The sequence below is a fragment of the Falco cherrug genome, chromosome 6 (assembly GCF_023634085.1).
Source record: "Falco cherrug isolate bFalChe1 chromosome 6, bFalChe1.pri, whole genome shotgun sequence".
Lineage (NCBI taxonomy): Eukaryota > Metazoa > Chordata > Aves > Falconiformes > Falconidae > Falco > Falco cherrug.
In genome coordinates, this window is record NC_073702.1 from 72,897,538 (window position 1) to 72,924,678 (window position 27,141).

General features: G+C 52.5%; 1 protein-coding gene across 1 annotated transcript; it reads left to right on the forward strand.

Moving 5' to 3' along the window:
- The first annotated feature begins 6,436 nt into the window (after positions 1-6,436).
- LOC102047369 (angiopoietin-related protein 7-like) lies at positions 6,437-23,053 on the forward strand. The gene is made up of 7 exons (XM_027811609.2): positions 6,437-6,546; positions 7,194-8,051; positions 14,811-15,033; positions 18,469-18,606; positions 20,032-20,248; positions 21,446-21,641; positions 22,096-23,053. The coding sequence occupies exons 2-7, from the start codon at positions 7,617-7,619 to the stop codon at positions 22,240-22,242; spliced, it is 1,356 nt and encodes a 451-aa protein (XP_027667410.2). The 5' UTR covers positions 6,437-6,546; positions 7,194-7,616; the 3' UTR covers positions 22,243-23,053.
- The last annotated feature ends 4,088 nt before the right edge of the window (positions 23,054-27,141 follow it).

Here is a 27,141-nt window from a genome sequence, read left to right on the forward strand (position 1 = left end):
AGCCTTGGGGAGCCTGTCTGAAGTGAAAAGGGTCTGGGTGGCCATGATGTAATGTCTAGGGATGCTGCCAGGCAGTGTCTGGTCTTGGTGAAGATGTAACATTTTGAGCAGAGCCAAAAACAGGGGGAGAAAAGTTGCCTGCACCTGGGAAGCGGTGTGCATGACCCCAAAAGATGTTGTGGCAAGGCAGCCTGGAAAAGCAGGTAAGGGAATTTCCTTCCTCAAAGTTTCCTTCAAAAGCCAGCTTGTCATTTGGAATTTGCAGCTCAGGCCACAGATTTTTCTCTCTAGGAAAGGTGTTGGCTTGTACCTCAGTCTTTGAGCACATTTTTAGCACATTTATCCCCTGTTGTGGCTGAATTTCCCCAAATATTGATAGGCTGGAAAATGTCAACATGTTCTGGCACCTCCAGAATTTCCTAGCCTCTCTCATCGTGATTTTTTCCAGAAAATTCATTCCAACTGCCCAAATCCTTTCCGGGAAGCCCTGTCCTGCAGCTCTGTCTTGATCCCTTTAGAATTTAAGACAGGAGTTTGCAGCTTGATTTTCCATGCCTTTGTTGGACCAGTTGGAGTCAGGCTCATCTCGGCTGTCGCAACTGACCTGACCTGAACTGTTTGAAGGGCTGAGGCTTTATTCCTGTTATGCCGGTCTTTCCTCCTGGATCTCTCCAAGGGATCAAGGTGATGGCATTTCCTAGTGACAACCAAGATGGCTCAGAAAAGGCTGTCAGCTGCAGTTGCTGATCTTCTGGCAGATGAGCCTAGCATATTAGGGGTTTAATTTGCCCTGGGTTTTCCCCCCAACACCAACCTCCTTGGACAGCAGTGAACAGGCAAATACTCCTGTGACCTTTCTCCAGTGCACCTGGTTTTCTCATGTGTGCCAGATCAGGCATCACCCGGCATCACCAGGGCATCACCAGGGCTCACAACGCCATCCGTTCCCCCCATTCAGCATTCCTGCAAGCACAGAGCTACAATGCAGAAACTAAGGGTCCTGACCCCCATCCATTGCAATTTATATCTCCTTCCTTAAGAGTTTTTGAGGGAAATGCAGTTGACTTTTTTCTTGGAAATGCAGGAAATCAAAGATACCCCTGAGCATCCTCGGTACAGGAAAGACATGGATGTCCCAGAGCGAGCGTGCTGTAGGAGCAGCAGGATGGTCACAAGGGCTTTGGGGCTGTAACCCCAAGCAGGGAATTACGGTTTGGGTAGGAATAAGTCCGTTTTCTCTGCAAAGGCTGAGCTCTCTTGGTTGTAGACTGTTTTGAAACTGCTCAGAGCAGCCAGGGAGGGCAAGAAGAGAGCAATGCCTCTCCAGCTGGCCATGCAAGTGGCTGTTGGGGGCGAGGCAGCACATTGCATGGGAAACCCTCCCTGAGGTGCACCTCTCACTCAATTACAGCTGCTGGTAACAAAAAGAACGGTGAGCAAATATTGCACCTTGCTTTTAGACTGAATTAATCTCATTTCAGCTCTTGGGTTTGGAAATTGTCCTGCATATCTGTGGCCAGGGTAGGGGCGCAGCCACGCACCTCTACAGGGAGTGTTCTGTCCCCACAGAGGGGCAGCCCTCCTGCCCAGAGAAGCTCGTCGGGTCCCCGCCACCCACCCAAGGACACACAGCTCCTGCAAGGATGTGGTTCCTTCTTTGGTGACAGAAGAGCCAGCCCAGACCATGGGCTGGGAGGGGCTGCCTGACTTTCAGCTGGCTAAAAGTGCTAAGGATAAATCCTGCCCTCCCTCCGGGACTGGCACCAGATGTGGATCACCCCCTCCAGCCTGGCACAGGTATGCACCTGGCCCGGGGGGTGAGCCCCAGGCAGAGCCATCCTTGGGCCAACAGGAGCAGTGGGGTCAGGAGCCCAAAACTGTCCAGTTCAGCATTTTCTGTCCTACTTGGCGCTGCCTTTCTCTGCTTTTTGAGCCAGTTACACACGCGCAGACACAGGCACATGCTGTGCACACACACTTTTGCACACCCAGAGCCAAATCCCTGATTATTGCCTGCTCCCCTAAGAGGGATTACAGCTTCTTAGGAGGGGAGCCGGCTTTCGGCAGGGTTTAGGAACCCAGCAGGGACTTCATTCCTGCAACCCAGAGCTCACCTTGTGTTTCGGGGTGCGATGGGAGGAGAACTGCACCCAGCCCTACCGACACTCAGCTGTGTCCTGTTTTCCTCCTTTCTGCAACTTCAACCCTCTTTAAATGACACATTGAAATTGCAGGAGGGAAGAGAGGATGGGAGGGGGATCTGGGAGGCTGCAGGGAGCCAAAAGAGGAGCAGCCCCAAGGGCTGTGAACAGCATCACTTGCCCCTTCAAGATGCTGCCTCTGCCCAGGGCTGGTGCTCTTGGGGAGGATTAAGGGTGAAGGCGCTTAGCAAAGCCCCTGAGGCAGAGCCGGATCCCTGCAGGATCCCAAAGCAGCCATGAGACCTGCGGTGCCTTACTGACCACAAGCAGCTTCCCAGCTCCAGCTGGACACTAAATCTCCATCTGATGTGCCCAGCCCCCCCTTACCCTCCCCAGGCAGGGCTTACCCGGGACAAGGCTTACCCAGGGTGGGTTTCCATGCAGGGCTTGGGGATGGTGGAGAGTGTGAGGCTTGGAAACCCATGGTACCTGTACCTCAGGGTATGGTTTTTGCTGATATTTGTGGAGCATGACCATGAGCAGTGGAGCAGCATTGAAGTTTAGTCTGATTTTGGGGTTCCCTGGTCTTCAGGAATCTCTGAACTGCCTCTTACTGCTGATTATTTATAGCAAATCACTGGTTATTGGTGTTAGTGGTGGGAGCATTGCAGTCCTAAATCAGTGGGGTGGGTAGAGTTGGGTTAGTTTGTCATTTCCTCCAGGAGGCCAAGGCAAGGTCAGGGATGAAGAGCTATCCAGGGACACCTGGGAGGTCTCTTCACTCCATTGGGCAGGAATGAGAAAATGGAAAAAAAGGATTGCATTTTTTGGACATTTCTCCCTCAAAGAGAGACGATGCAAGAGCCAGTGACTTGTTTACACACTGAGGGCATGTGAGCCATTGAAGGCTCGAGGAGAGGCTGCAGCACCTGGATAATTGTGGTGGGGACCCTGTTACCTCCAGAAGCTAGGGAGGGGAGCAGACAGAGTGGGATTTGGGAGGCAATGGGAAGACAAGAAGTTGCATGCCCATGGAAATGTGTGCTCCTGCATTTAGAAGGAAGCAGAAGAAGACGTGCTCATGGCAGGGAACCATGGAGGTGGCACAGGCTTCACGGTTCTGCTCTCCACAGCACGTTGGGGAAATGGATGCTCAGCAACAACTACTCACTGGGATGCTTGAAATCTAGCAAGGGGGTGTGATTGGAATCTATGACTTGGAAAAGAGTTGGCTGAGGGGTACCCGGGCCAACTGATGTTGGCTTCCATTAATCCCTGACCGCTTGGAGGGGTCACAGATGATATCCCCCCAGACAGCAGGGAAGGATGCCAAAGATGGGCAGACCAAACACCAGGCACTCAACCTTGGGTCTTTCAGAGCTGTTATGTCTATTAGCATTGCCCAGGCTCTCCCACTGAATTTCCGCCCCCTCCTCTTTCCCCTCCTCACTAAATGCTCCCCAAACAACTCAGACATCAATTGAAGGCAGAAGAAATGGCTGCACTTTGTCTCCCTGAAGAGGCAGCTTTGCATCGAGCCCTGTCAGGGCAGCTGGTGGCAAGCTGCCAGCGGGGACCATTTTTCACATCTCCCTTTGTGAAGGAGTAGCCTTGAGCAAAACGCCACTTGAGGGGCATTGAACGAAATGTATGTTCGCCTCTTCCATGTGGCTCTCAGCGGCTGTCTCCGCCTCTGACGCTAATGATCCGGACAGGGGTTGTGGGGTTGTGGTTTTGTTGGTTTTTTTTTTCCAAGAATAATGAGGAAAAGAAAATGAAAGGGAAAGGGGCTGGTGGAGGGGAGGTCAGATCCATTTAGGAGCCCAAACATTTATGGGGAGAGTGCCTCCTGAGTGGCCACACAAAGGGCCTGGCTGTACCTGGCTCCATCCCTCCTCCACCTCCTCTCCCCCACCACCTACAGTCATGAAAAGGGAGAACCAGGACTGTAGAGCCTCTGCGAAAGACGAGGATAATGGATTTCATTATGGACAAGCATGTTAAATATCTATCCACTCGTGTGCAATAAGAGAAAGCTGGTCTTTAGCTAATCGCGCAGGAGGAGCTCTTGGCTAGGATTCAAAAGCAAGATTTTTCCCCTTCCCCCCCTTCCCCGATACACCCCCTCCCATGTACTGCCCCATAAAGAGCCATCTGTGGGGTACAATTCATCTTATCATTTTGTTATCTACCATCGCACCCTTTTTCTCTCCACTGGCCATAGCGTGGGTCTGGATGAGCCTGGAGGGTAAACGTCTGTGTCTGCCCAGAGGAACAGCTCTTGTGGTGGTGGAGTGGGGTTTGCTGGTGCAGTGGTGGGATCCAGCCCAAGGAGTAGTTTCAGCACCAAAAGGTCTTCACATCCATCACATCCAAATGGACTGCAACTCCTCCTGTCTCTGCAATGACCCTTTTCTGTCTCACCCTTGCCCCCAGCTCTGTTTTCCCATCCTCTGCCCCTGGTGTCCCCTCACACAGCACTGTCCCCCATGGCAGAGCTTTGCAGGCTGATCTCAGGGTCCCTCTCCCCGCTGTTTTATCCGGCATTACTGTCCAGGCTGACTGCCTGCTGGACTGGCCCAGCTTCTGCAAGCTCCAGGGAGGATATTTCAGCCTCATTTTTCTCTCCCACAAGTGTCTGCTGAAGCCACGTGCAACCACACTTGAACAAGAGCAGAGGACAGCTTGGCTGGAGGCAGCGTGCATGCAGAAGTGTGATTTTTAGAGCAATCTGGGTCCCTGCCCCAGCAAAACAAGGTGTTCTCAGGAGGTTCTCCAGGCTGGGGGGAGCTGGGGTGATCTGCTCCCTCCCTGGGCTGTTCATTAGTGTGCATGAGCTTGGGGCAGGCTCTGCTTGCACAGGAGAGCTGCTGCTGGGTCCCCTCTTCTCCAAGACAGCCTGGGTGGTGGATACAGACACAGAGATGCCTGCTGTGCTGAAGATGCAGGAATCAGCCCAGGGGCACAGCACCGTGTCCTGACCTGGCAGGAATCAGGGGCAGCACATCCCCCTGCTCTGCCCTGACCAACTCCCTGCAAAGACAAAGAAAACCAGTAAAACCCCTTTGCCCAACAGTTTTACAAGCTGAAAGCAAAGTTGGGAGCTGGCTGTGGGATGGTGATCTGGTTGGGCTTTTAGTTCTTCTGCTTAACCCTAGAGCTAAACTCAGATTTCATCCTTCCCAGGGGAAGAGGCACTGGATCTGCTGGGATGGATCTGGCTCCGGGGAGGGCAGGGCAGAACATGGCCCCACCATGGTATGGGGATTAGATAAGAGGAAGAAATTCTTCCCTGTGAGGGCGGCGAGGCGCTGGCCCAGGCTGCCCAGAGCAGCTGTGGGTGCCCCATCCCTGGCAGGGCTCAAGGCCAGGCTGGACGGGGCTGGGGGCAGCCTGGGCTGGGGGGAGGGGTCCCTGCCCGTGGCAGGGGGTGGGAACTGGATGGTCTTTAAGGTCCCTTCCCCTCCCAAACCATTCAGAGTTTTTATGATTCCGTACAAGGCTGGATGCTCAGGTGTCATGCAAGCTGTATCCTTCCCTTATCACGTGTGGACCCACAGCCTCCTTTCAGGCTTGTTGGGGGTCACCAGTGATGCAGGAGGGTCCTGCCCGTGGAGGTGACATGTCCTCCAAAGGACACTCATGTGGCCATCTGGGATAGCTTCTGGAGGACCTATGAGGTCCAATGCCTCTCCAAACCACCTGAGCTGATGTTTGCTAACAAAGCTCCTCTTCTCCGGGCAGTTCCTCTGTTTCTGGAGACCATCTGAGCTGGTTTGAGTATCTCCTTTGTGGGACTCATTCTGGCAGCATCTCTGAAAACTCTTCACATTAAGGGAAGAAAACCCAACAGCTGATGGTTTTGTCTAATATGGACGTCTCTGGTTTCAGCTTGCATTCCTGTGGCTGAATGATTAGCATATGTAATTAAGCAAGCCGTTGGCATTACTCACTTGAAAAAGCACAGAGGAAGCCCTGGGCTAGTGAATAAAACAAACGACAGCTGTTGCCTGCCCCAAACCCCTGTCCATGGCCAGGTTGAGAAGCTTCCCCTCCTGAAACTGCTGGGATGGAACAGGTCACTGCACACTGGATGAACTTGCCCTCTCCCCAAAACTCATCCCCAGAGTGGGGCAGGGGGTTCTGAGTAAGGGGGAGCCATGCCTTCCTGCCAAGGCACCAACTTAATCCCCATAAACTGATAAGGTCACACTGGGACCTGTGCTCCTCCCTCCCGTGTGTCGTCTGAGACTGGTGGCTTTCTTGGCCCTATTTATAGTGCAGTGATAGGATCAGGGGGAATAAGCATTCAGTGTCCCCTAAATCACACTCTGCTCCCCGTGGCCAGTTGGTGCTCGCTGCTCTCTGCTCTCACCGCCGGAGAGCCTGGCCAGGACTTTTGAAGGTACGTCAGGAACTAGGGTGCTGCTTGCTGGGAGGCGGGGTGATGCTGGGGAGCCGTGGCATCCCTCCCAGTTCCCCATCCTCACCAGAGTGGGACAGGGATGGCTTTTGGTCGGGAGAAAACCTGGGAGCACACCCAGGGTTTGATGCCATGGCTGGGAGCCCCAGTGTTGGACAGGGATCAGACAGCAGCTCTGGCTGCAAGGGGAGCCTGATTCCTCTGGATAAAAGGGACCAAGTCACATATTTGTCTCACATGGTTGGTGGCCAGACCACCTTGGACCTTAGCCCTCCATCCCCACTTGGACCTTAGGCCTCTCTGGACCTCAACCTACAGTCGGGGTCCATCCAGAGTGCCCCAGAGATGGGTTGGTGGTCTAACCCTGCCCAAGGGCGGGCTGGTGGGCTGCGCTCCCCACGTAGATGGCCACCGTTCACTTGATAACTCCATAGTTACATCTGCCAAGGAAAAGCCATACAGAGGAACATGGAGAGAGCCCTAAATCTGTGCCCTGCATCCCCAGGCCATGGGGACAGCTGGGGTGGGCCAAGGAAGGTGGGGGGGGGCAGTCAGTCTGCTACAGGTGGGAAGCGTTGTTTAATCCTTCCTCTCCATCACCCATCTCCTTGCTCTGGTTCCCATTGCAGGGAGTGACGACGTAGCAGGATGCCCCATGCAGGGGAGCCAGCTCCTTCCCCCACACGGTCCTGCATGGGCAGAAAGCTCTGCCCGGGGGGCTGACCACCCCTGGCCAGAACTCAGCAGCCTCCAAGCCAACCAGCAGCTCTGCAGGAGAGGAAACGCAGCCCACAAGGCCAGTGGAGCCTGGCCAGGAGAACAGAGGAGCTCCCACCGGAGGTGATTCCAGCTTGGTGGCCACCAGGTGACACCAGGGAGGATGCTCTATGGGGACAGGCAAGTCCCTGGTCTGCAGTGACCCCCGTGCCAGGAGCTCTGGGATCCCTATGAATGCTCTGTTCCTGTATAGCTGCAGCCTCACCCACTAGCTCTGGGGAGAAGACCTGGTGTTGAGCCCTGGGGACTGTCACCTTCCTCCCCAGTGGTGTTTTATGATGAGAGGCACGGGGTTATCCCCACGGACCATCCTCCCTGGCCCCATGGAGGTCTGCCCCAGCACTGGCTCTGCCAGGGCAGGTTTGCTCTCCCTCATCCTTGTGGCCACGCTGAGCAGCCCCTCGCTGCAGAAATCCCTGCCCGCAGCCTACAGAGACCACGAGGGTCCCCAGGAGGGCACGGGCCTGATCCAGTGCGGGGAGTACAGCAACCAGGTGCTGCCCAACGGCCGCTGTAAGATCGTGGCCACGCTGCCACAGGGGGACGAGCAGCGATGCCCAGACATGTTCCGTTGCACCGATGAGGTGTCCTACTGGCTCCATGAGAATGAGGAGCGCAAGCAGCAGGTCCTGGAGCTGCGGGAGCTGATTTCAGAGCTACAGGAGGAGCTGAGGAACCACCGGCACCACATCAAAGCCCTTGAGCTCCAGGTAAAGGGCCGCTCTTCGCAGATCTCTTCTGTACGGGTGCCCCCTCCCCATGGTCCCTTCCAGCTCCCAGCAGCTTGCAGGGGGAGGACATCCAGTGAAGCATGCAGTGTTGTTCTGTCCATGGGCTAGGATATCCATTAAACCCCAGCTGCTCCTACTGTGACGGCTCAGGAGCCTTCCAGGGCTGATCTTTCTTAACATTAGCCATAAAGCCTTCAGTGCTTTATCTGTACTATCTCCTCCACCTTTCATCCTGCCTAGGAGGCGTTGCTGATCCATCCCATTGCCCACAGCAGGATCCCACACTGGAGTTTTGGGTGGCTGGTGAAGGACCACATCTCTGATGGCCACAGCAGAGCAGAAGCCCTGACCTCCAGCCCATAGCACCCTTCCTGCCACCTCCTTTCTGGTGTCCATTCCACCCTGGCTCAATTCACCAGCCCCACAGCCTGAAGCTTCATGCCAATATATTTTTTCCATCTTTGGCACTTCTGAAGTTCTCAGATGTTTGGCACTGCCCCATGGTTTTGCCTGGTAAACACCTGGCTTGGCCCTCGGTGTCGGTGCTTGCACAGGGTTGTAGCCAGGAAAAAGGAGGGAGCATGGTGTGGTTTTGCTGGCCATGCGAGTTGTGTCCCAGCTAAGATGTCTCACTGGGCTGCTGATGAGATGTGCAGAAGAACCAGCAGCAACGTACTGGTGTCAGATACAAGAGCCCTGAGACTGCCAGGTGAACAGCACCCTTGTCTTTGTTCTTGGTGGAGATGAGAACTGATACAGTTGGGCTCTGGGGGTGATTTATTCTCTATTTGCCTTCCTTTCATCCTTGCCTTTGGGTTCCCTGTTTGGAAAGCCTGGTTTGGGCAGCCCCAAGGCCATAAGTGCTGGGTGGCCGTGCTGTTGGGAAGGTGTCTGTGCTGTGGGTGCCTCCAAGGAAGCGAGCTGTTCCTGGTGGGATGGAGGAAGGGAGGGAGACATGTGAGTCAGGATGGATGCTCGTGCTCAGCAGACCCACTCGGTGCCCCACACCCCAGGTTACTCCTCCCATGTTGGCCCCTGTCCCCACTCACCTGCTTTCTACTGCTCCTCTCCCATTTTCTCCTTGCACTTGTACTGGGACATGCTGGTGCAATAGGTCTTTGGTCTCCCAACTACCTACATGGATGCCCTGGTGACATTTTGTCCCTTAAGACTATTTAATCTGTCCTTCCCTGATCCCAGCTCCCTACACTGGCCCCAAAACACACTTCTGTGCTACCTGAAGGTACAGCTCTTCCACTGACCTCTCCAGCTCGGAGCCCAGGAGGGAGGTGGACAGTCACACACTAAATATTTCCCTGCAGTCTTCATGCTCTTAATCCATTTTTCATTTCCGGACTCTGAAAGGACCCATCTAAAGGCGAGGTATTTGCTCTATGGCATTTGTGCAGGGTCTCTTCAGAGTCATAGAATCACAGAACGGTTTGGGTGGGAAGGGACCTTCAAAGGTCATCTAGTCCCACCCCCCACCACGGGCAGGGACCCCTGCCCCCAGCCCAGGCTGCCCCCAGCCCCGTCCAGCCTGGCCTTGAGCCCTGCCAGGGATGGGGCACCCACAGCTGCTCTGGGCAGCCTGGGCCAGCGCCTCGCCGCCCTCACAGGGAAGAATTTCTTCCTCATCTCTCATCTCCATCTCCCCTCTCTCATGTAAAGCCATTCCCCCGTGTGCCATCGCCACCTGCCCTTGCCCAAAGCCCCTCCCCAGCTTTCTTGCCGGCCCCTTTAGGCACTGGCAGGTGCTCTAAGGTCTCCCCGCAGCCTTCTCCTCCCCAGGCTGAGCCACCCCAGCTCTCCCAGCCTGTCCCCACAGCAGAGCTGCTCCAGCCCCTGAGCATCTCCCTGGCCTCCTCTGGCCCCGCTCCAGCAGCTCCGTGTCTCTCCTGTGCTGGGGACCCCAGAGCCGGACGCAGCGCTGCAGGGGGGTCTCACCAGAGCGGAGCAGAGGGGCAGAGCCTCCTCCCCTGACCTGCTGGCCGCGCTGCTCTGGCTGCAGCCCAGGGTAGAGTTGGCTTTCTGGGCTGAGCACACATTGCAGGGTCATGTTGAGCATGTTGAGTCAGAAAGAAGAGGAAGGGGAATCTCCCTCTGGAGATGCTGGTTGCCTGGTGGTGGCTGTAGAAGGAGCTGAGCTGATGGCCTTGAACAGGACGCTTGGTTTTCCAGCGAGGGAACTAGATGTGGAGCACAGGCTCTCAGTCCATCTAACATCCATGCATCTAAGAACCTGCGCCTCCTCATCCTGCTGGTCTCCTGCCTGCCAGCTGGTCCAGCCTGAAGTTTGCTGGCGAGTTATACACACAATTAAACTTACTAGGGAAATACAAACATTCCCAGGTCTTTCCAGCTGCTGGTGTTTAGACCCCACATACAAGCACTTGCACTTACCTGTACACATGCACATACACATATACATATATATGGACATGGACGTACACATGCATCTACACCCTGACCTAGACCTGTGAGCCCCGTGGCTCATGTTCCTCTAGTTGCAGGCACATAGACCCTGCAGCACTCACACATAGGAGATAGTGAGATTGCATTGAAAAAAATAAGCTAAGGAAAGGGCTGCATGAGAAGGGAAAAAAACCTGCAGTGATCAAGCTCAGATGGACAAGGGCACTGGCTGGCAGCTGCTTTATGCATGTCCAGCCCTTTCAAACTCCCCCACCTCTCAATTTTCCTACTCCCAGTCCCCATCCCATCCATCCTCCTTTCCCCACCTTTAGACTTTCCCCTGAACATCCTATAATTAGTTTTGCACAGTCCCACAAGCCTGTAATACCTCTTATAAAAATGCTTCCCCCTTCTTAGCCAACTGCAGGGTTCAGGTGGCCCCTCCTCGAGGCCATGTCCCAGCAGGTCCCTTCCTGACCCACCGGCATTGGCTGAAGCTTCTGCTCTTCCTTACTGTGTCCCTTATCGCCTGCGTGGTAATTTCTGTGTTGTTTTGCTTAGTTTATTTTCCCTTTCCCCATTATTTGGCATTTTTTGGTGCTGAATTGTCCTTGGAAAGATAGCAGATGCTCTCCCATCATACCCTGGCACTTCAGCCCGTGCCTGGCAGCTGGAGAGAAGCTGGTGGACAGGGATGCTTCTGGAGCAGCGGCAAAGGGTGGGATTCCTCCTACCTGACTCTGATGCTTGCCATGCAAGGGTCTCTATGGGATCCAGCTGATCTCATAGAGATCTGAGCAGTGAATGCAGACATAGATGCTGCTAGGACCCCTCAGTTGTCTCCTGGAGGATGCGATGAGTTGGTAGAGCTTGTTTCTCCTCAGTGAGAGTCCAGGTGAGCAGCTCTGAAGGAGATGTGCCTGCTGTGGGGTGCTGCTGGGCTCCTCACCCTATGAGGAGAGCAGAGGGACACAGGGGGCACCCAGCTGTCCTGGAGCAGCCAGGTTCCAGGTCCTACCTAGGTGTCTCCAAGTGGTTCATATCCAGGGGACAGTGCCGGTAACATTTATGCCACTGAGATACTGCTGCACTCAGAAAGGGGACATCCTCTGAGATCCTTTGAAATCATTTGCAGAGAGTTTCAGGCCTCGACTGGCAAAGGTCCTGAACAACCAGATCCAGCTCGGAAACCGGCCCTCTCTTCTGCAGGGGAGCGGGCTGGAGACCTCCAGCCATGTCTTTCAAGCTCTTTTTTTTTCCTCATGAGTCTAAAAAAACCAAAGAGATGGGAGGCCCAGAAGAAGAAGGAAATAAAAACCTGGAGAATTTAGCTGATGGCAATGTGTGTCCTGTCACCCTCCAAGCACCAGAGGTGGGGGGGGAAGCAAGAAGCGAAGCTGCATGCTGTGTGAAGGGAGAAAAGCAGAGACAGCAACAGCTGCTAAGCTGCTCACCTCCACTCCCTGTCGGCTTTGGGACTCTCCCGTAAGGAATTTTCCCCCTGTGCTGGTCTGGCCACTTCCAAATGCCTGTGCCCAGCTTGGGAAGCTGCTTTTCTCCTGCATCCCCTTGTGTCTTTCAGGATTTTACTGAATTCTCTGCTGTGTCAGCCTGGGCAGCTCTCCTCCGCCTCCATTCTTCCCACAGAGGAGTTGTTGCTCCTTTAATCCGTCTTTACAAATCAGCTGCTGGCTGATGCTGGTTGGTATCCCTGGGGTTTGCTGTCAGTATTTCTCCGGGAGCTCAGCACGGGCTTGCCTGTCCACGCGGAGACGTCTCTCTGAGCTCAGCATGCCTTTCTGAGCTGGGCGAGAGCAACAGACCCTTCCAGGTCACAGCTCCCCTCCAGCTAACAGGGACACCCAAATCAGGTCAGATGGGTTGACCCCATCCCTGCCATGTTTCCCTCCTTTCAGTGCAATTTAGGAAGCAAGAAGGACCCCCTTCACCCAGCCCCCCCATGCATTTCCAGCCCTATTACTTTGCACAAGTGGGGCATGCACAGAGCAGGACCCCGCGGTGCAAAATACAGACCCAGTCCCACCAGTGCAGAGGGATGCAGGGAAGGGAGCAGCGTCAAGGCACTGTCACAGTGGTCTGGCTGTGCTGGTTTTAATCAGCAGCAGGAAAACAAAAAGGTATCAGCCGTGGAGGAGGGGACTGTCTGGGTGAAAACATCATGGCGTTTACTTGGAGAGCTGATGTGTGGGTGAAGGGAGGTGGAGGAAGCCTGTATCAGTCACAGCTCACAGAGCAGGTCAGGGGAACGGCTGATATATGGTAGGGCCAGAGATACTGCAGTCCTGAGAAGGAAAGCACCGTGTTGTTACATGTCGTAATTCCCACTTTGCTGCCCCTGCCTGTCTAGCTGCTCTGGATTTTGAGATATGGTCAGGCTTGATGGGCTTTCAGCAGGACCACGCAGGCAATGCTCAAGCAGCATTGGGAAGGATATTATAGAGCTGCCATTAGTTATTGGGACAATAACCCAGCAGTGGTGATGCTCCTGGAAACAGCAAGCTGAGATGTGTACTGGCAGGAATGGGGACCAAGGTGCAAGTGGGGTCCTGGGAGCAGCTGGAAGGGAAGAAAACAAACTCTGGGCATGCAAACCCCTTCCAGCTGAAGGAAATCCCCAAGCCTCAGCAGTTTTGCTGGTAGTGATGAGTCAAGTGCCAGACCTCTGTGTCCCCAGGGGCGTGTAATAAACCACACACTTGCACGGACACCTAAAAATCCAGATCTGCCCCTGACACCGGGGACAAGGAGGTGAGAAAATAAATTTTGAGGGTCTTGGAGTGGCTTGTGAGCCTGAGGCAGTGACACTGAGCAGGAGGCAGGGGAAGAGATGTCCCCATCAGGGGACAGGGAAGGGCAGTGCTGGTGGAGAACCAGCGTCCCTCCGGCGCAGATGGCAGTCTGGGATTGCCAGACCCCGGAGGGGGATTGAGGAGCCCGGTGTGGAGCTGTGGCATTGCCCAGGGGAGGGGAGGGGTGTTCCCAGGCTGCTGTGGGATTTTGGAGGTGCTGTTCAAGGCCTGCTCTGCCATCTAATGGACAAGGAGCACTGAACAAGAGAGGTGAGCGGTGACTGCATCTGGGGCATGTTGGATGTGTGCTGGTGAGGCTCAGTGTGCCCAGCTCCTGGTAGGATCTGTGGGCATCTCCAGGCAGCTTGAATGCACATTTTATATAGGATCAGGGACTGGCTGTCCTAAAAACAAGTGGCAAAAGTGTCATGAAAGGGACTAGTGTCCTGTATCACACCTGCTCCTTGCATAGCACGAATACAGTCGTTGCTGTTTACAGGACACCAGCTGCTGCCCAAAGAGCAGGAGACAGAATCGTAGAATTGTTTAGGCTGGAAAAAACATTTTAAGAGCATCAAGTCCAACTGTTAACCCAGCACTGCCAACCGTTAACCCAGCACTACCAACCCCACCACTAACCCATGGCCCCAAGCGCCACATCTACACGTCTTTTAAATCCCTCCCGGGATCGTGCCTCCCCCCCCCTCCCTGGGCAGCCTGTCCCAGTGCTGGACACCCTTTCGGGGAAGAAATGTTTCCCAGTCTCCAACCTAAACCTGCCCTGGTGCAACCTGAGGCCGTTCCCCCTTGTCCTGTCGCTTGTGACCTGGGAGCAGAGACCGACCACCCTGGCTGCAGCCCCCTCCCAGGCAGCTGTAGGGAGCGATCAGGTCCCCCCTGAGCCCCCTCCTCTCCAGGCTGACCCCCTTCCCCCCTCCCCCATCAGACTGGTGCCCCAGCCCCTTCCCTAGCATCACTGCCCTTCTCTGGACACGCTCCGGCACCTCAGTGGCTCACCGTGCAATGTGCTGATAAGCTGTGGAGCCCCTTATGATGTTACAAGATATGAAATGGTTCAAGGGGAGATTGGACAACTTTTGGAAGGAAAACCCAGCTGTGGTGGCATTGCTGAATACATAGTGGCTACATCCATGTTGCAACAGGTTGCAGACTGAAAGGTGTTCGGAGAGGAATCCTGCGTGCTTGCCCTGCTCCTGCAGCCCTAGGTTTGCCTGTGCATGCCCTGCCTGCACACAGCCTGGGAATATCAAGCTGCCTGTGGCTTGTGTGTTGGCTGGGGGCTGGTACGGGACTGGCGATGAGCGTGAGGGTGCAGGCACCATCCTTGAGATCCTCAGTCTCTGTTGGTGCACCCAGTTGGTGCACCCAGTAAGTGTTCCTCTGCCCTCTTTCTCCCCTGCCTGCCCTTCCCTAGGGGGTCCTGGGGCCATGTCCCTGGCTCCGTGCCGGTCCCCAGGGATCCCCCCCATCCCACCTTTCTCCCTTCCCACAGCACGAGGAGGCAGCCAGCCAGAACCACAGCCTGGTTCAACGGGTGCAGGACCTGGAGCATCGGTACAGCGAGGCCAGCACCCTGCAGCACATCCAGGCCACGCTGCTCTATGACATGCAGGCCCAGATAAACAATATCTCCGTCCTGACCGACTGGGCTTGGCGCAATCCCACCTGCCTCGGCCCTGCTGAGATGAGGCTGCAGGAGGAGATGCACCATCCAGGTGATGGGGAGCTGCTGGGATTGGTGGGGGGAGGGATGCTTCACTTTTACATCATCTCTCGAGGGGGGCTGAAGGAAAAGGCTGTGGGAAAACTGCTTTAAATCCCTTTGGCGTTTGCCAGGAGTCTGATCCCACTCAAACTGGTTTTCCAAGTGTTGTGATTTCACCCGGGCTGGTAGTTCCCCCCTAGCCCAGAGGGATGAGGAGAAGAATCAGAAAGGAATGTAAAGCTCAAGGGTGGAGATAAGAACAATTCAATAACTGAAACAGAACAAAAATGAAAGAGCAGTAATAACAATGATGACAATAACAGTTATAATGAAAGGGTGGTGGGAGAGAATAAAATCCAACGGGAAAAGGAGAAATCATAAACAAGTGATGCACAGTGCAACCGCTCACCACCCGCTGACCGATGCCCAGCCACGATCCTGGGTCCCAGCCAACCCCCCAGGGATCTATACCAGGCATGACGTCCCAAGGTATGGAATACCTCGTGGCTACTTCAGGCCAGCTGCCCTGCCCGTGTCCCCTCCCAATCCCTTCTGCCCCTCCAGCCTTTTCACTAACAAGGCCTGAGGAACTGAAAAGTCCTTGACTTGATATAAACATCACCCAGCAGCAACTAAAACCATCAGCGTGTTATCAACAGTGTTCTCACATCAGAGCCAAAACCCAGCACTGTACTATCTCCTAAGAAGATAATTAACTCCATCCCAGCTGAAACCAGGACACTGAGGCAGCCAGGAGGGCTCCTCAGAGCAATGGGCATCTCTGAGAATGGCTTCCGAGCTGCCTAGGGGAAGGGTCCTGTCCCCCCAGTGCCTCCTTTCTCTCTACATGGATGGTGTGAAATGCTCACAGGGACCAGCTCTGACAAACAGGCTGGCATTGTTCCCACCATCACCCCACCTGCAGTCAGCGGCGGGAGCCTGCCTTCCAGATCCAGGGACTATTCTTCCATCCCAAAAAAACTAGATATTTTTTTTGTCCCCCAGAAATTCACATCATGAAATTAGGACTTTGGTGCAACTCTTCAGTTTTGAAAAACAACCATTTTCTGTTATTTCTCACACGCTCTTTTTTTAATAAATGCATTAAGATTTTTGCCAGGTTTTTGGTTGTGTTCCCTGTTAGTCCCTGGAAATTTTTCTTTGGTTTTTAGAAAACATGGGAACTTTCAAGTAAAGAATTCAAGGTTCAGTTTGACTAAACCACCGTTTTCTGCCAAATAAATGTTCTGCCACTGCCATGAAAACATTTTGACTGGGGCCCAGCATAGCCAAGATCTTCAAAGCTCAACCTTAAGGTGCTGGAAGGGAAACTGAGTTGCTTTTGCAACTTGTTTGAGTCTCCAGGTCTGTGGCAAGGGGGTGGTGGTCTCCAAGAAGACCAGTGTGTGTGCCAGTCTGGTTGCCATGCCCCGTGTCCTGTGTCCCACAGCAGATGTCCAGGAGGAGCACTGGAGAAGGACGAAGCGATACTTCTGAATAGTCTTCCAGCCCTTGGTGAACACTGACTGAGGGACTTGTAGAGACAGTGTCTATTTTCTCTACCGAGGAGCAGTCTAGATGGTATGACTCAGGTGGAATGCACAATTGAACTGCTGATGGCTTTCACCTACTAACCTTGACCTGATTTAAGCTGGTGACATCAGGGCATGTCACAGGAGAAGTCATGTTACTTCTCCTCTGAACGATCTAGTCTAAGTCTTTGCCAGTGCCCTCATTTAAAGCTCTTTTGGCCATCCACTTCATGGTGGAGGTAGCATAAGCAGCTCTATCGGTACCTGCTTCAGGTGCCTCTGAGCCCTGAGCAAGAAATGCTCCGTGCAAAATCAGCACGTCAGAGTTCATGTCTACACCCATGACCACCACCTGCAAACCAGAGCTGGGGTTCAATCTCAGTAATTTGATGTGACCAGGATGGTGACTTCTCCAGCCTGGAGCGTGCCAGCCCAAGTGCAGACGTTTGATGCCGTACTTTTAGCTGACTGTCTTTAGGTGGGATTGGGCTCTGCCCACTGTTCCAGATGCTTGCTGGGTCCAGGCTGCCTCCCCCTGACCTCTGCCTGCTGCACACAACTGTTTTCTCCCACATGCTGCCCTGCAGCAGCATTGACGGTTGATATCAGCCTCAAAGGATGTCCTTGGTCTGTCACCAGCCTGCAGGGGACTTCCCAGCCACCACACCATCCAGCTCTTTATCCATCATTTCCCCTTGGAATGACATTCCCATCTGTAAGGAGTTTTCATCTTCCAGTCCCGTGGTCTTATCCTTTGTGTGCCTCACGGAAGGGCCATCTCCCGTGCATGCTTTCTTCCCTCCCTCAGGCTCCTGGTTCTCCCAGTGTCCCAGTCTGGTATTCAGGCCAGGCTGTGCTTCAGGCTGGTCTAGCTGTGTGTGTAAAAGGAAGGGGAGCTGCCTGTGTGAGTTACCTTTGTGCCTTTCTGAAGATGGGATTCATCCCACTGGGGAGGCTTGGCTCGCAGCTGGGGATGCTTCACGTTGGTTGTCTACATGCGTATGTCCTCACATGAGCTGGAGATTTAAAATAATGAGGCAAACAGTGTGTTGACCGAGAGCAATTCGGCGTGCTCTTTCCACTGGTATGACAAGGATCTCAGTTCAGCTGACACCTAGTGCCACCCAAAATACTCCAGAGCATCTGAGGCATCCACATAAGCCTGGCAGATACATGCAAGGAGCTGCACAGGATGGCTGAAAGCCAGCCAGGATGCCCCAGGGCACCTCAGATATCACCGTGCAGCTCAGGGCAGACAGATCAGAGGAGCCCCTTTGGTAGATGATGGAGGGAGACAGGGAGAGTGGCTCTTCGCTCCCACCTAAAACCAGGATGAACTGCCCTCTGCAGAAACCTCGAAGGAGTAGCTGAGGCTGCCTGCCTGAAGCAGGCACCAGGCAAAATAAATCCCACCTGACATATACCCATTAAAAACATCTTTAGGCTCTCCAGAAGCATTTTTATCCCATTTTCTGATAAGATTAAACCCGCAGCAGCGGTTTGGGAGAAGAAAAACCCTCCCCTATGACCTACACTGACCATTGCTGGAGAACCGGCCTGTTCTTTATCAATGTTTAAGACCTTTTTGGTGTGAGATATGATCTAGTTTGAGCCTGGTGAAATGCATGTCATTTCTGTGTTGCCACGAAAAAGACCATTGAACTGAAGACCATCTCTCAGCTGCAGCATCCTTAAGTGCGGATCTGTGCTAACGAACCTTATCACTAATAAGCCACTGCACTCACGTGTGAAGTCGGTGTGCTGCAGAGGTGCTCATCTCCAGAAGAAGCTCTGCAACCAGGATTATTTGCCTGGCTCTGCATGATGATTGCATGAAAGCCGTGCTGGGTTGGGTTGTGTGCCCCTTGCTCCATGCTCTGCACTAAAGGCTGTTTCTCTGCTTTCTTGCCCAGAGGTGAAAAACGCCAGGAACTGCCCCATCGACTGTGCTTCCGTTTACTACAACGGGCTCCGGCGCTCTGGGATCTACAGCATCATGCCCTCGGTCAGCGGGATGCCTGTTGAAGTGCTGTGTGAGATGGATACTGAAGGTACTCTGGGAGGCACCTACAGCATCTTCCAGCTGAGTTTTGGGTGGGAATGGTCTAACCTGAGAATTGTTTCTTAAATCTGGTTTATTCTGAGGCTGCTTTACAGCCAGCAAGAGCAGATCTAGGGACAGAGGAATCATCCTCTCTGCTGGTTGTGGAAGGGCTTTGGGTGAATAGTTCAAACCAGACATTATGGCTAGAATCCAGTTGCCTAAATACAGGTGTTTAGTGCTCTTTGAGATGTCCTCATGCATCCAAGATATCTGCAACACACTAGTGGATATGACAAAGGGCTTAGGGAAAAAGAAGCCCTTCTGGCATAGCAGCTGGTCACTGGGGGGTATCTGGAGCATCCCTGGGTAGCTGAGGGCTATGTGTGGGCAACCTCTCATTGTAGCCATGCTGAATTGAGGAGGGGGTAGGTAGATCCTCTCCCACAGTTATTCTGGAGTGTAAATGAGGGAGCAGGTGACCTCCCACACCCTTGCTGTCTAACGATCTGTATGGCATGCACTACTGTCATCCCAAGGCACAAACTTACTAACAAAATCAGTTTGCAACACTTGAGTTTTGGAAGAATAATGCAAATTGTCAAGAAAATGGGGTAATGGATTGTCAATTCCTTGCCCTACGGATCTGCTCCAGCCTGAATGGATGTGTCATATCCACACGTCCCATGCTGGAGGAAGGGGTTCAGCTCCTCACATGTAGGGATCTCCTCTGTTGGAGGATCTACAGGCGATTGCAGCTTTGGGATGCACATAGCCATCAAGAAACAGGCTGTTCAATGTGGTCTCTGTTACATCATTACTATTATCTGCATGACCAGCAACACAATCTTGGACACTGTAGAGTGGCAAGCTGTACAAACAGCAAATAAAAAGATGGCCCCAGTCTCCCGTCTCCCCCCTGCACCCCCCCCCCGCCCCTCCCCGAAGCTTACAATATTGGAATAAAATGAGCGAGGAGAGAAGGATTTGGACAGATGGAATAGCAGATGGAGTCAGTGAGACAATACTGGGAGAGATTGTGTGCCTCCACGGTGCTGCAGGAACAGTACATAATAACCTCGAAACTCCAGGATCCCTAGTTTGTTCCAGTCCCAAAACATTTTCCTCCTGAAAACTACCATCTCCCTCTCATGTAAAACCACCTTATGATCTGGGACACTCAACAGCGGAACATCGTCATGAACCAGCATGGGACAGGTGGGAGCCCTTTTCCGTGAGCTATGATGGGCATCACTTTTTATCTCCGTGCAGTAACCAACACTGTATTTTGCCACTTGATGGGAGGAGACATGACAAGGAGACACCTTGCTGAGCTGCAGGTGGACCCTCAGAGGTGACACCACTAAGGGGTCTGTCTGGGACCCCCTCAATGCTCTGTGGAGACTCCCCTTTTACGTTATCTCTCTCCTGGCAGGTGGGGGATGGACAGTCATCCAGAGGCGTCAGGATGGCTCAGTTGACTTCAACCGGACCTGGAATGAATACAAGGAGGGTTTTGGGGACCTCAATGGTGAGTTCTGGCTGGGCAATGAGAACATCCACAAGATGACAAACCAAGGGGACTACTCTCTGCGCATCGACCTGGAGGACTGGAACAACAAGCACAAGCATGCCTTCTACCAGGTCTTCAGGTAGAAAGTGGGATGGCCTTCCCTGGTTCTCGTAGATGTAACTGATTCAATATCTGGAGACTTTCAGGCATGGGAACCCCACTGAGGTCAGAATGTCTACAGAGCTTTTCAGATTGGGCCCAGGCTGCCTATCCTTTCTTCCCCACCTGGATTTGTCCACCAATTTTTTTTCTGAGCTGAAGTCTGGGTGTGGGCTAGTAAATGTGCAGTGTCATCTAGCCATAGCCAGCATCCACAGCCTCAGGGGAAGGGAGCTGTAGGACACAATGGACAGTCCCCTGCTGTTTAGGGGCATTTCTTCTGCCAAAATTGATCTCTATGTCAAAAAAACAGTTTTGAATCCTGTGGTCTTGCTGGGCAGGTCCTCCAGCATCTCCCTGGTTTAGAGTCATGTTTGGAGTTTCACCCTCTCTACACGTGGCTTTTACTTGCTGGGCCAGATATTACATGTCCTTTAGAGTCCGTAGCCCGCCCCTTGGTGTTTTATTTACACATACCATATCAGCCACATCCTTTCTTAATCAGAGGTGACCAGGTCTGTCTAGACTGTCCCAGATGAACACCTTCCCTGTTGCTACTGGAAATGCTTGTGGGTGACTGTGGAGTAATCTGCCATGGGAGGATGTCCAAGGGAGCACTACACTTTATGGACTCTTGAAGTTTGAAGGCTTTGAGTAGATCCCAAAACTGCTGAAACTGCTGGGGAAAAAAAACACCCATTGCCTGAATGTGCCACAGAGCATCCTCCACCAGCAAATGTGTGCTCTGAATAGTCATCCCAACTTCTCTCATCAGATGTTGTGTGCAATGGCAGTGACCTTTAGCTTTTGCTAACCCAGGGGCAGATTACTAATTTGCTCAGGTCAAGAGCAGGATGCTTGTTACGTGGAGAGGAGGCAGTGCTGTATAATTAGGGGGACTGTCTTGCCGCAGCTGCTGCAGTTCTTTACTGTGGTTTTAGAGTCACGGTCTGCCCAGTCCAGCCCTGTGACAAGCACCCTGAGTCATGACAAAACCATGTACATCCCACAGAAGGGAAAAATACATCTTTGGCTTTTAGAGGTGGTGAATCATAGCAGGGAGGCTGGCCAGAGCAGATCAATGATTGCTGGGTGTCCACACTGGGAATGCAGTATCCAGCTTGGAAAGGAGGCTCAAACACTCCCCATTAAATAATTCCATTTCTGTTGCTTGCAGCATTGAGGACGAGGCAAACTATTACCGCCTGCACGTGGATGGGTTCAGTGGGACAGTGGAGGATTCCTTTGCCTGGTACCACAACAAGAGGAGCTTCAGCACACCTGACTCGGGGAACATCTGCGCTGAGATTTCTCATGGAGGCTGGTGGTACCACCAGTGTTTTTTCTCCAACCTCAACGGTGTTTACTACAAGGTAAGGTGGAGGGATGAGGATACAGATGTTAGCACATGAGGTGTAGGGCTGGGAGGAGGCTGTTGGTTCTCACATCACATCACAGTAGTCCTTCCTGGTTTAAGCAGCCTCTGCTCTCCAGGGAGGGAACAAAATGAGTGCTGGGCACCAAGGTAGCCCAGCCTTCTCAGTGCCATGGGCCAAGACACAAGTATTGAGACATGTCTGCAACCTGGGGTTTGAGACCTCATGGAGGAAACCCGTGGTGTGGGTGGTGTGGTGTGAGACAGATGGATGCCAACTCCATTGGGACCATTTGAAAAATGTGTGGCTTGACATGCTCTTTTCATCACATTGTCATTAAGCTCTTTGTGTTACGCTCCAGTGGTTCAGAGCAGTCAGTACCCCAGTGCTCCCATCTAGATGACCCTTCCATGCATTTCCCATGCCTGACCATCCTTTCTCTGCATCACAGGGTGGCCGATACTCCATTAAAAACCGCAAGGTCCTGGGGCCAGATGGTATTGTGTGGTACTCATGGAAGGACACAGACTACTACTCCCTGAGGAAAGTGGTCATGATGATTCGACCACGCACTTTTCGGCCCCACCTCTCCCCATGAAGGAGCCTGAGATGTTCTTCATTTCACTTTACATTGAATGTTGGGAACAGAGGGCTGGAAATAGTTCGCTGTGAGCAAAAACTGCTGCTGGAGGTCCTGAGCCACCATGCCTGTTGCTGCCTGTTTGCTTTTGAAAGAATGGAACCAACAGAAGAGGTGTCAAGACCTTCAACAAGTGTTTGGGTGGTGAAAGCTCTCCTGAAAATGTGGAGATTTGAAAATGTGATTGCTGAGAAGGGCTTTGCAAAGACAGGCATGTGGCTTGCCGTTTCACCAGGTAGCAGCAGTCCTTGGCAGGCTTGGGCATTCCCAAGGCTTGAGACTAAATCCAGTTGACTGGGTGATGGGAGTCAGCCACACACTGAGGCTGGACTTTCCGTTGAATGGAGGTGCTGGGTGCTCTGGCTACCCACCCAACAGTATTTTAGAGGGAAGCAAAGAACCAGCAACCCTGTATGAGTTTTCCGCATGGGATGTGATGGACTTTTTGTGCCATAAGATGAGCATCTCCTGGTCTTGGCAGAGGTTCTCCGTTCACATCACCATGTGTGTATTTGGTACTGAAGGTCCACCACCGCAGGGATGTGCTAGGGAGGCTCCAAGGTGCTGCGATGGCCCCCAGGAAAGCTAGGAGAGCCAGCGTGCATCGCCCAGGGATGGTGTCATGGGCAAACAAGGAGGAAGGTCTGCAGTGGCCCTTGCCTCCTCTGGCAGGGATTATGCTACACACGTGGACATTAGCTAGCCGAGATAATAATGCTCCAACTGAAAAGATTTTAAAATAAAAAATGTGGAAGGTTTTCCATTTTCCGTTCAGTTTTCACCTTTCCATCCTTTCTCTGGCAAAGAACTTTGGATGATTTTTCTATCCACCCTAAAAGTGGGCTTCAGGAATGATCAGACATGATTTTAAGCCCTTTTTTTACTGCCTTACCCTGGATTAAGAAAATTCATGGTTGCTGTCTTTGAATTTTCCATTCATAGTTGCAGTGAGACACCCTCCTTTTTCCCAACTTTGCCTCCTTGCAGGATCGAGAGATGGAGGCTGGGACTTGGTCTCAGCCCTTCCTGTGTTTGATGGTGGATATTTAATTAATTACCTTTTTCCTGTTTCATGTGCACAGATGAGTTCAAAGAAGGTTCAGTGAAGGGGAAAGGCTGATGTCTTGGAGGCAAAGCACGGTTCCTCCCAACTATTTGTCTCCTGCTTAATGCTCTGCTGGCTCTCTGGTGGTTTCTGTAGCTTTTATGCTATTCCGGGCTGTATTTTCCCTAGAACATCATTTTTCATGGGCAAATCGAGTGGAGAAGTTACCTGCCAAGCATCCTACAAACGAATATCCCCAAGATAAGAATCCAATATTATTTGCCTTTCCCTCTGCTAGGTTTGCCTTGGTAGTTTTCCTTGAGGGGTGTTCCCGGGACATATCTGATGGTGTTTGGGAGCTGCCATGGGCTGCTCTATGCTGCTGGTTTACCACCACCTGCCATGAACATCTGGGCACTACCAGCAGTGGGAGGAGAGCTTTCTTGCCTCACGGCATGTGCATCTCATATAATGCCTTCCCTTTCTAGATTACAGGTATTCCAAAGGCCATGATGTTAAGGAATACCCTACTAAGAGACTGATAAATCACCTGAATAAGCAACAACCTAATTAATCAATGATCACATTATCATTATTAATCTACGTTCATATTTTGCATATTATTAAACACAATGATAAAGGTATCATTCTTAAACCTTATGTAGCCACACTACTGCTGCTGAATTACAGTTTTAGCATCCTTCCCTTCACATGATTCTTCATACCAGGGCACAAGTGTCTCTCTGTTTATCCTCTTGCACTAAGTCTTTTGGACATAGACCTGATGGAGAGTCCAGTGAGTTGTCCAAGGACATCTCATGCTGTTGGGTACCCAGGTCAGTGTTACCACCATCTGTAGGCATCCATCCTCCAACCACTGAAAGATCTCATCCTCCTGTGTTCCTCACCTGGCTTCACAACTTATTCCTCTTTTGGTTTTCTATTTCTACCTTTGCTCCTCTTTTTCTCACCCTAGTCTGCCCTTAATGACTTCCCCCCGTCCCCCCTGCTTACTGGTCAGAGTTTTGCTATATCCATACTCAAATTTGTTATATCTGATGTCACGACTGAAGCGATCTTGGCCTTCCATGGCATTACTGATACTGCCTGTGTACATGTGGCTTTGCAAGACTCTGCGCCCCAAAGCTTCCTTACAGTTACAGGGTTTGTACAGTCTCTAAGACAAATTGTCCTACTTCAGCCATGACTCCTCCACCTTGTCCAAAAAGCTTCTCATGCACACATAGTCTGCATGCTGGAGGAGCAAGCAGAATAAAGTGATTTTCATACTGGTCTGGAGTTCATACAGCATCCTTTTAGACTGCATATTATGAAAAATTTCTTCACCGAAAGGGTGTCCAGCACTGGGACAGGCTGCCCAGGGAGGCGGGGGAGTCACCATCCCTGGAGGGATTTAAAAAATGTGTAGTATTGGCACTTAGGGCCATGGGTTAGTGGTTGGCTTGCTAGTGCTGGGTTAATGGTTGGCCTTGATGATTTTAGAGTCTTTTCCAACCTAAATGATTCTGTGATTGTATGATACTTGCCCTTGAATGGTTTTAATAACTCCCCTGATGCCCTGCAGAGGCCCCAGCTAGTTATGATGCCCGATGCTCCAGTTGCACCCCTTGCTCACCAGTACCAGCTTCCCATGAATGAATGGCTGGTCCTTTGCCCAAATTTATGATTTCTGAGAAACCAACATGAGGCTATGGGCTGGAGGAAGAACACCAAATGGTAGAACAGTCCCTGCGCAGCAGTGATGATGGAGAAATCAGGAAAAGCTCCCAGAGCCCGGCAGTGGGTTGGTGGCAAGAAGATTAATGTCTTTACTTGGCGTCCTGGAGGCACTTCCAGGATGCTCTTTCTGTAGGTGCTTTGATCTGTTACATGTCATTTTGCAGCAATGGGCACTTGTTTCCTCATGTGCAGGTCAGCAACTGAGTGGCACCCGTCACGTCTGCTCTGAAGGACACCTAGGCAAGCTCTGATGTTTGGGAGGTGCAGCTCACAGCACAGATCTTGCTTGGGCTGAGATTTAGGGCTGGGATTGCATCTGGCTTTTCAAATAGGAGAGGTGGGATCACACGTGGAAGGTCTGTCCAGATCTCAACCCTGAGAATCTGGCAAGTGCCATGAAATGTCTCCTTGGGAGGTTTCTTGAAGGCACCAAACCTTTGCTTTGTGTTTTCCCCTTGTATGTCCTGGCTGTGCCCGCAAGATGGTGCTTCAGGACTCCACCATGTAGGCAAGGACCTGTTCTCCATCACCTTCTCTCCACTGTTTGGTACAGGATGCCCAAGTGCAAGGCTCTGAGCTCCAACCCCTCATCCAGATGTAGGTGTCTTCTGACATTTGAGACTCATGGGCTATCAGAGGCAGAGGTGACATGGGATCCACAGGGCCCTTTGGAACCAGGTGGGAAACTCTGGGAGCATCTCAAACGGCTCTGCATGGTGAGATGAAGGTATTTGGTACCCCAGCAAGGCTAAGAGCAGCCTGAGTCTCATCACTACAAGCCCCAAATCCAGCCAGAGGATTCTGAGTTCCTGCCAGGGAGGAGAAGTGGGGCCAGCACCTGCAAAAGCAGCTCTGCGGTGGGAAGGAAAGGCCAAGCTTGAATTACTGGGTGCTCATGCCCTGTAGCTTGTAGCAGGCAGGACATGGAGATACATCTCCTGCCTGTCCCCTTGTAGGGTCTGACAGCCCTGATGACTTCCCCTGGACAAAGGTGACGGTCCTGGTCCAGGCATCTGCTGGGTGCCAGGCTTCAGGCAAGACCCAGCCGTGTGGCTAAACAAGAATCTAAATATATCCCATCAAATGAGCCCATACACTCAGCCCTGCTCTGGGGGAGGAAAGCGTGTTTGACTGCCCCCCAGGACAGCGCTCCCGACCAACCGACCAACCATGAGCCTGGCTCCTTCTTCCACCCCTCCCCTTCACACTCAAATTAACCCCTGCCTCATTAATTTGGCTGATGCCATTATAGCGCTGTCTAAAGTGATACGGGGCAGGAAATTGTGCTGACAGAGCCTCACTGAGCGCAGCTGTGAGGCAGACACCCTGCAGGTCCCGTGCCTTGCTGCACTGACCAGACAGCCCTGCAGAGCCCTGCGCATGTGGACATGCAACAATCCTGCTGCAGAGCAGGGGCTTGCTTGGAGAACAGCTACATGACCTGGCATTGTTTTGGCTCACAGTTACCCAAGACAGAGGAAGGACTGAGGACAGGTTCCACCTGACATGTTAGGTCGATGCAAGGATTCCCATCTGCATGATAACGGGGACCTAATGTCTCTACTGGGGATAAGAAGGTTTGTGAGGGCCACCAGCCCGTGCTCCACAGGTCTCCAGTCCCATGGCTGGGAAAGATATCTGAACTGAGACTGAAAAAATGCAGGAAAGGGCTACTGGGTTGATGGTCATCAAAAAATCCTTGGGGAGGGGTCCATGGCCAAAGGGCTGGATCTTCAAACATGGCAGGGATGGAGAAAAAGAGCCAGAGAGGGAGAAGAAGAGGGAAGTTAAACATTAGCTATTCTAAATCACAGTGCTGAAAACACTGGAAAAGAGATTAAAACTTGATCAGTTTAGTGAGGGGATTGTCTGAGGTGGACCTCTGTGATGGGCGAAAAGCTGGATGCAGGAAGAAGATCCAGCCTAAGCCATCATTATCTCTCCCCCTCATCAGCAAGGGGAGAAAAATGAGTCCGTGAAACCTTGCTGGAGCATTGACCGTGTTCATGGGGATCCAGGCCACGGAGCAGGATGATCTGAGATGCAGGTGGTTATGGGTGGGATGGGTTTCT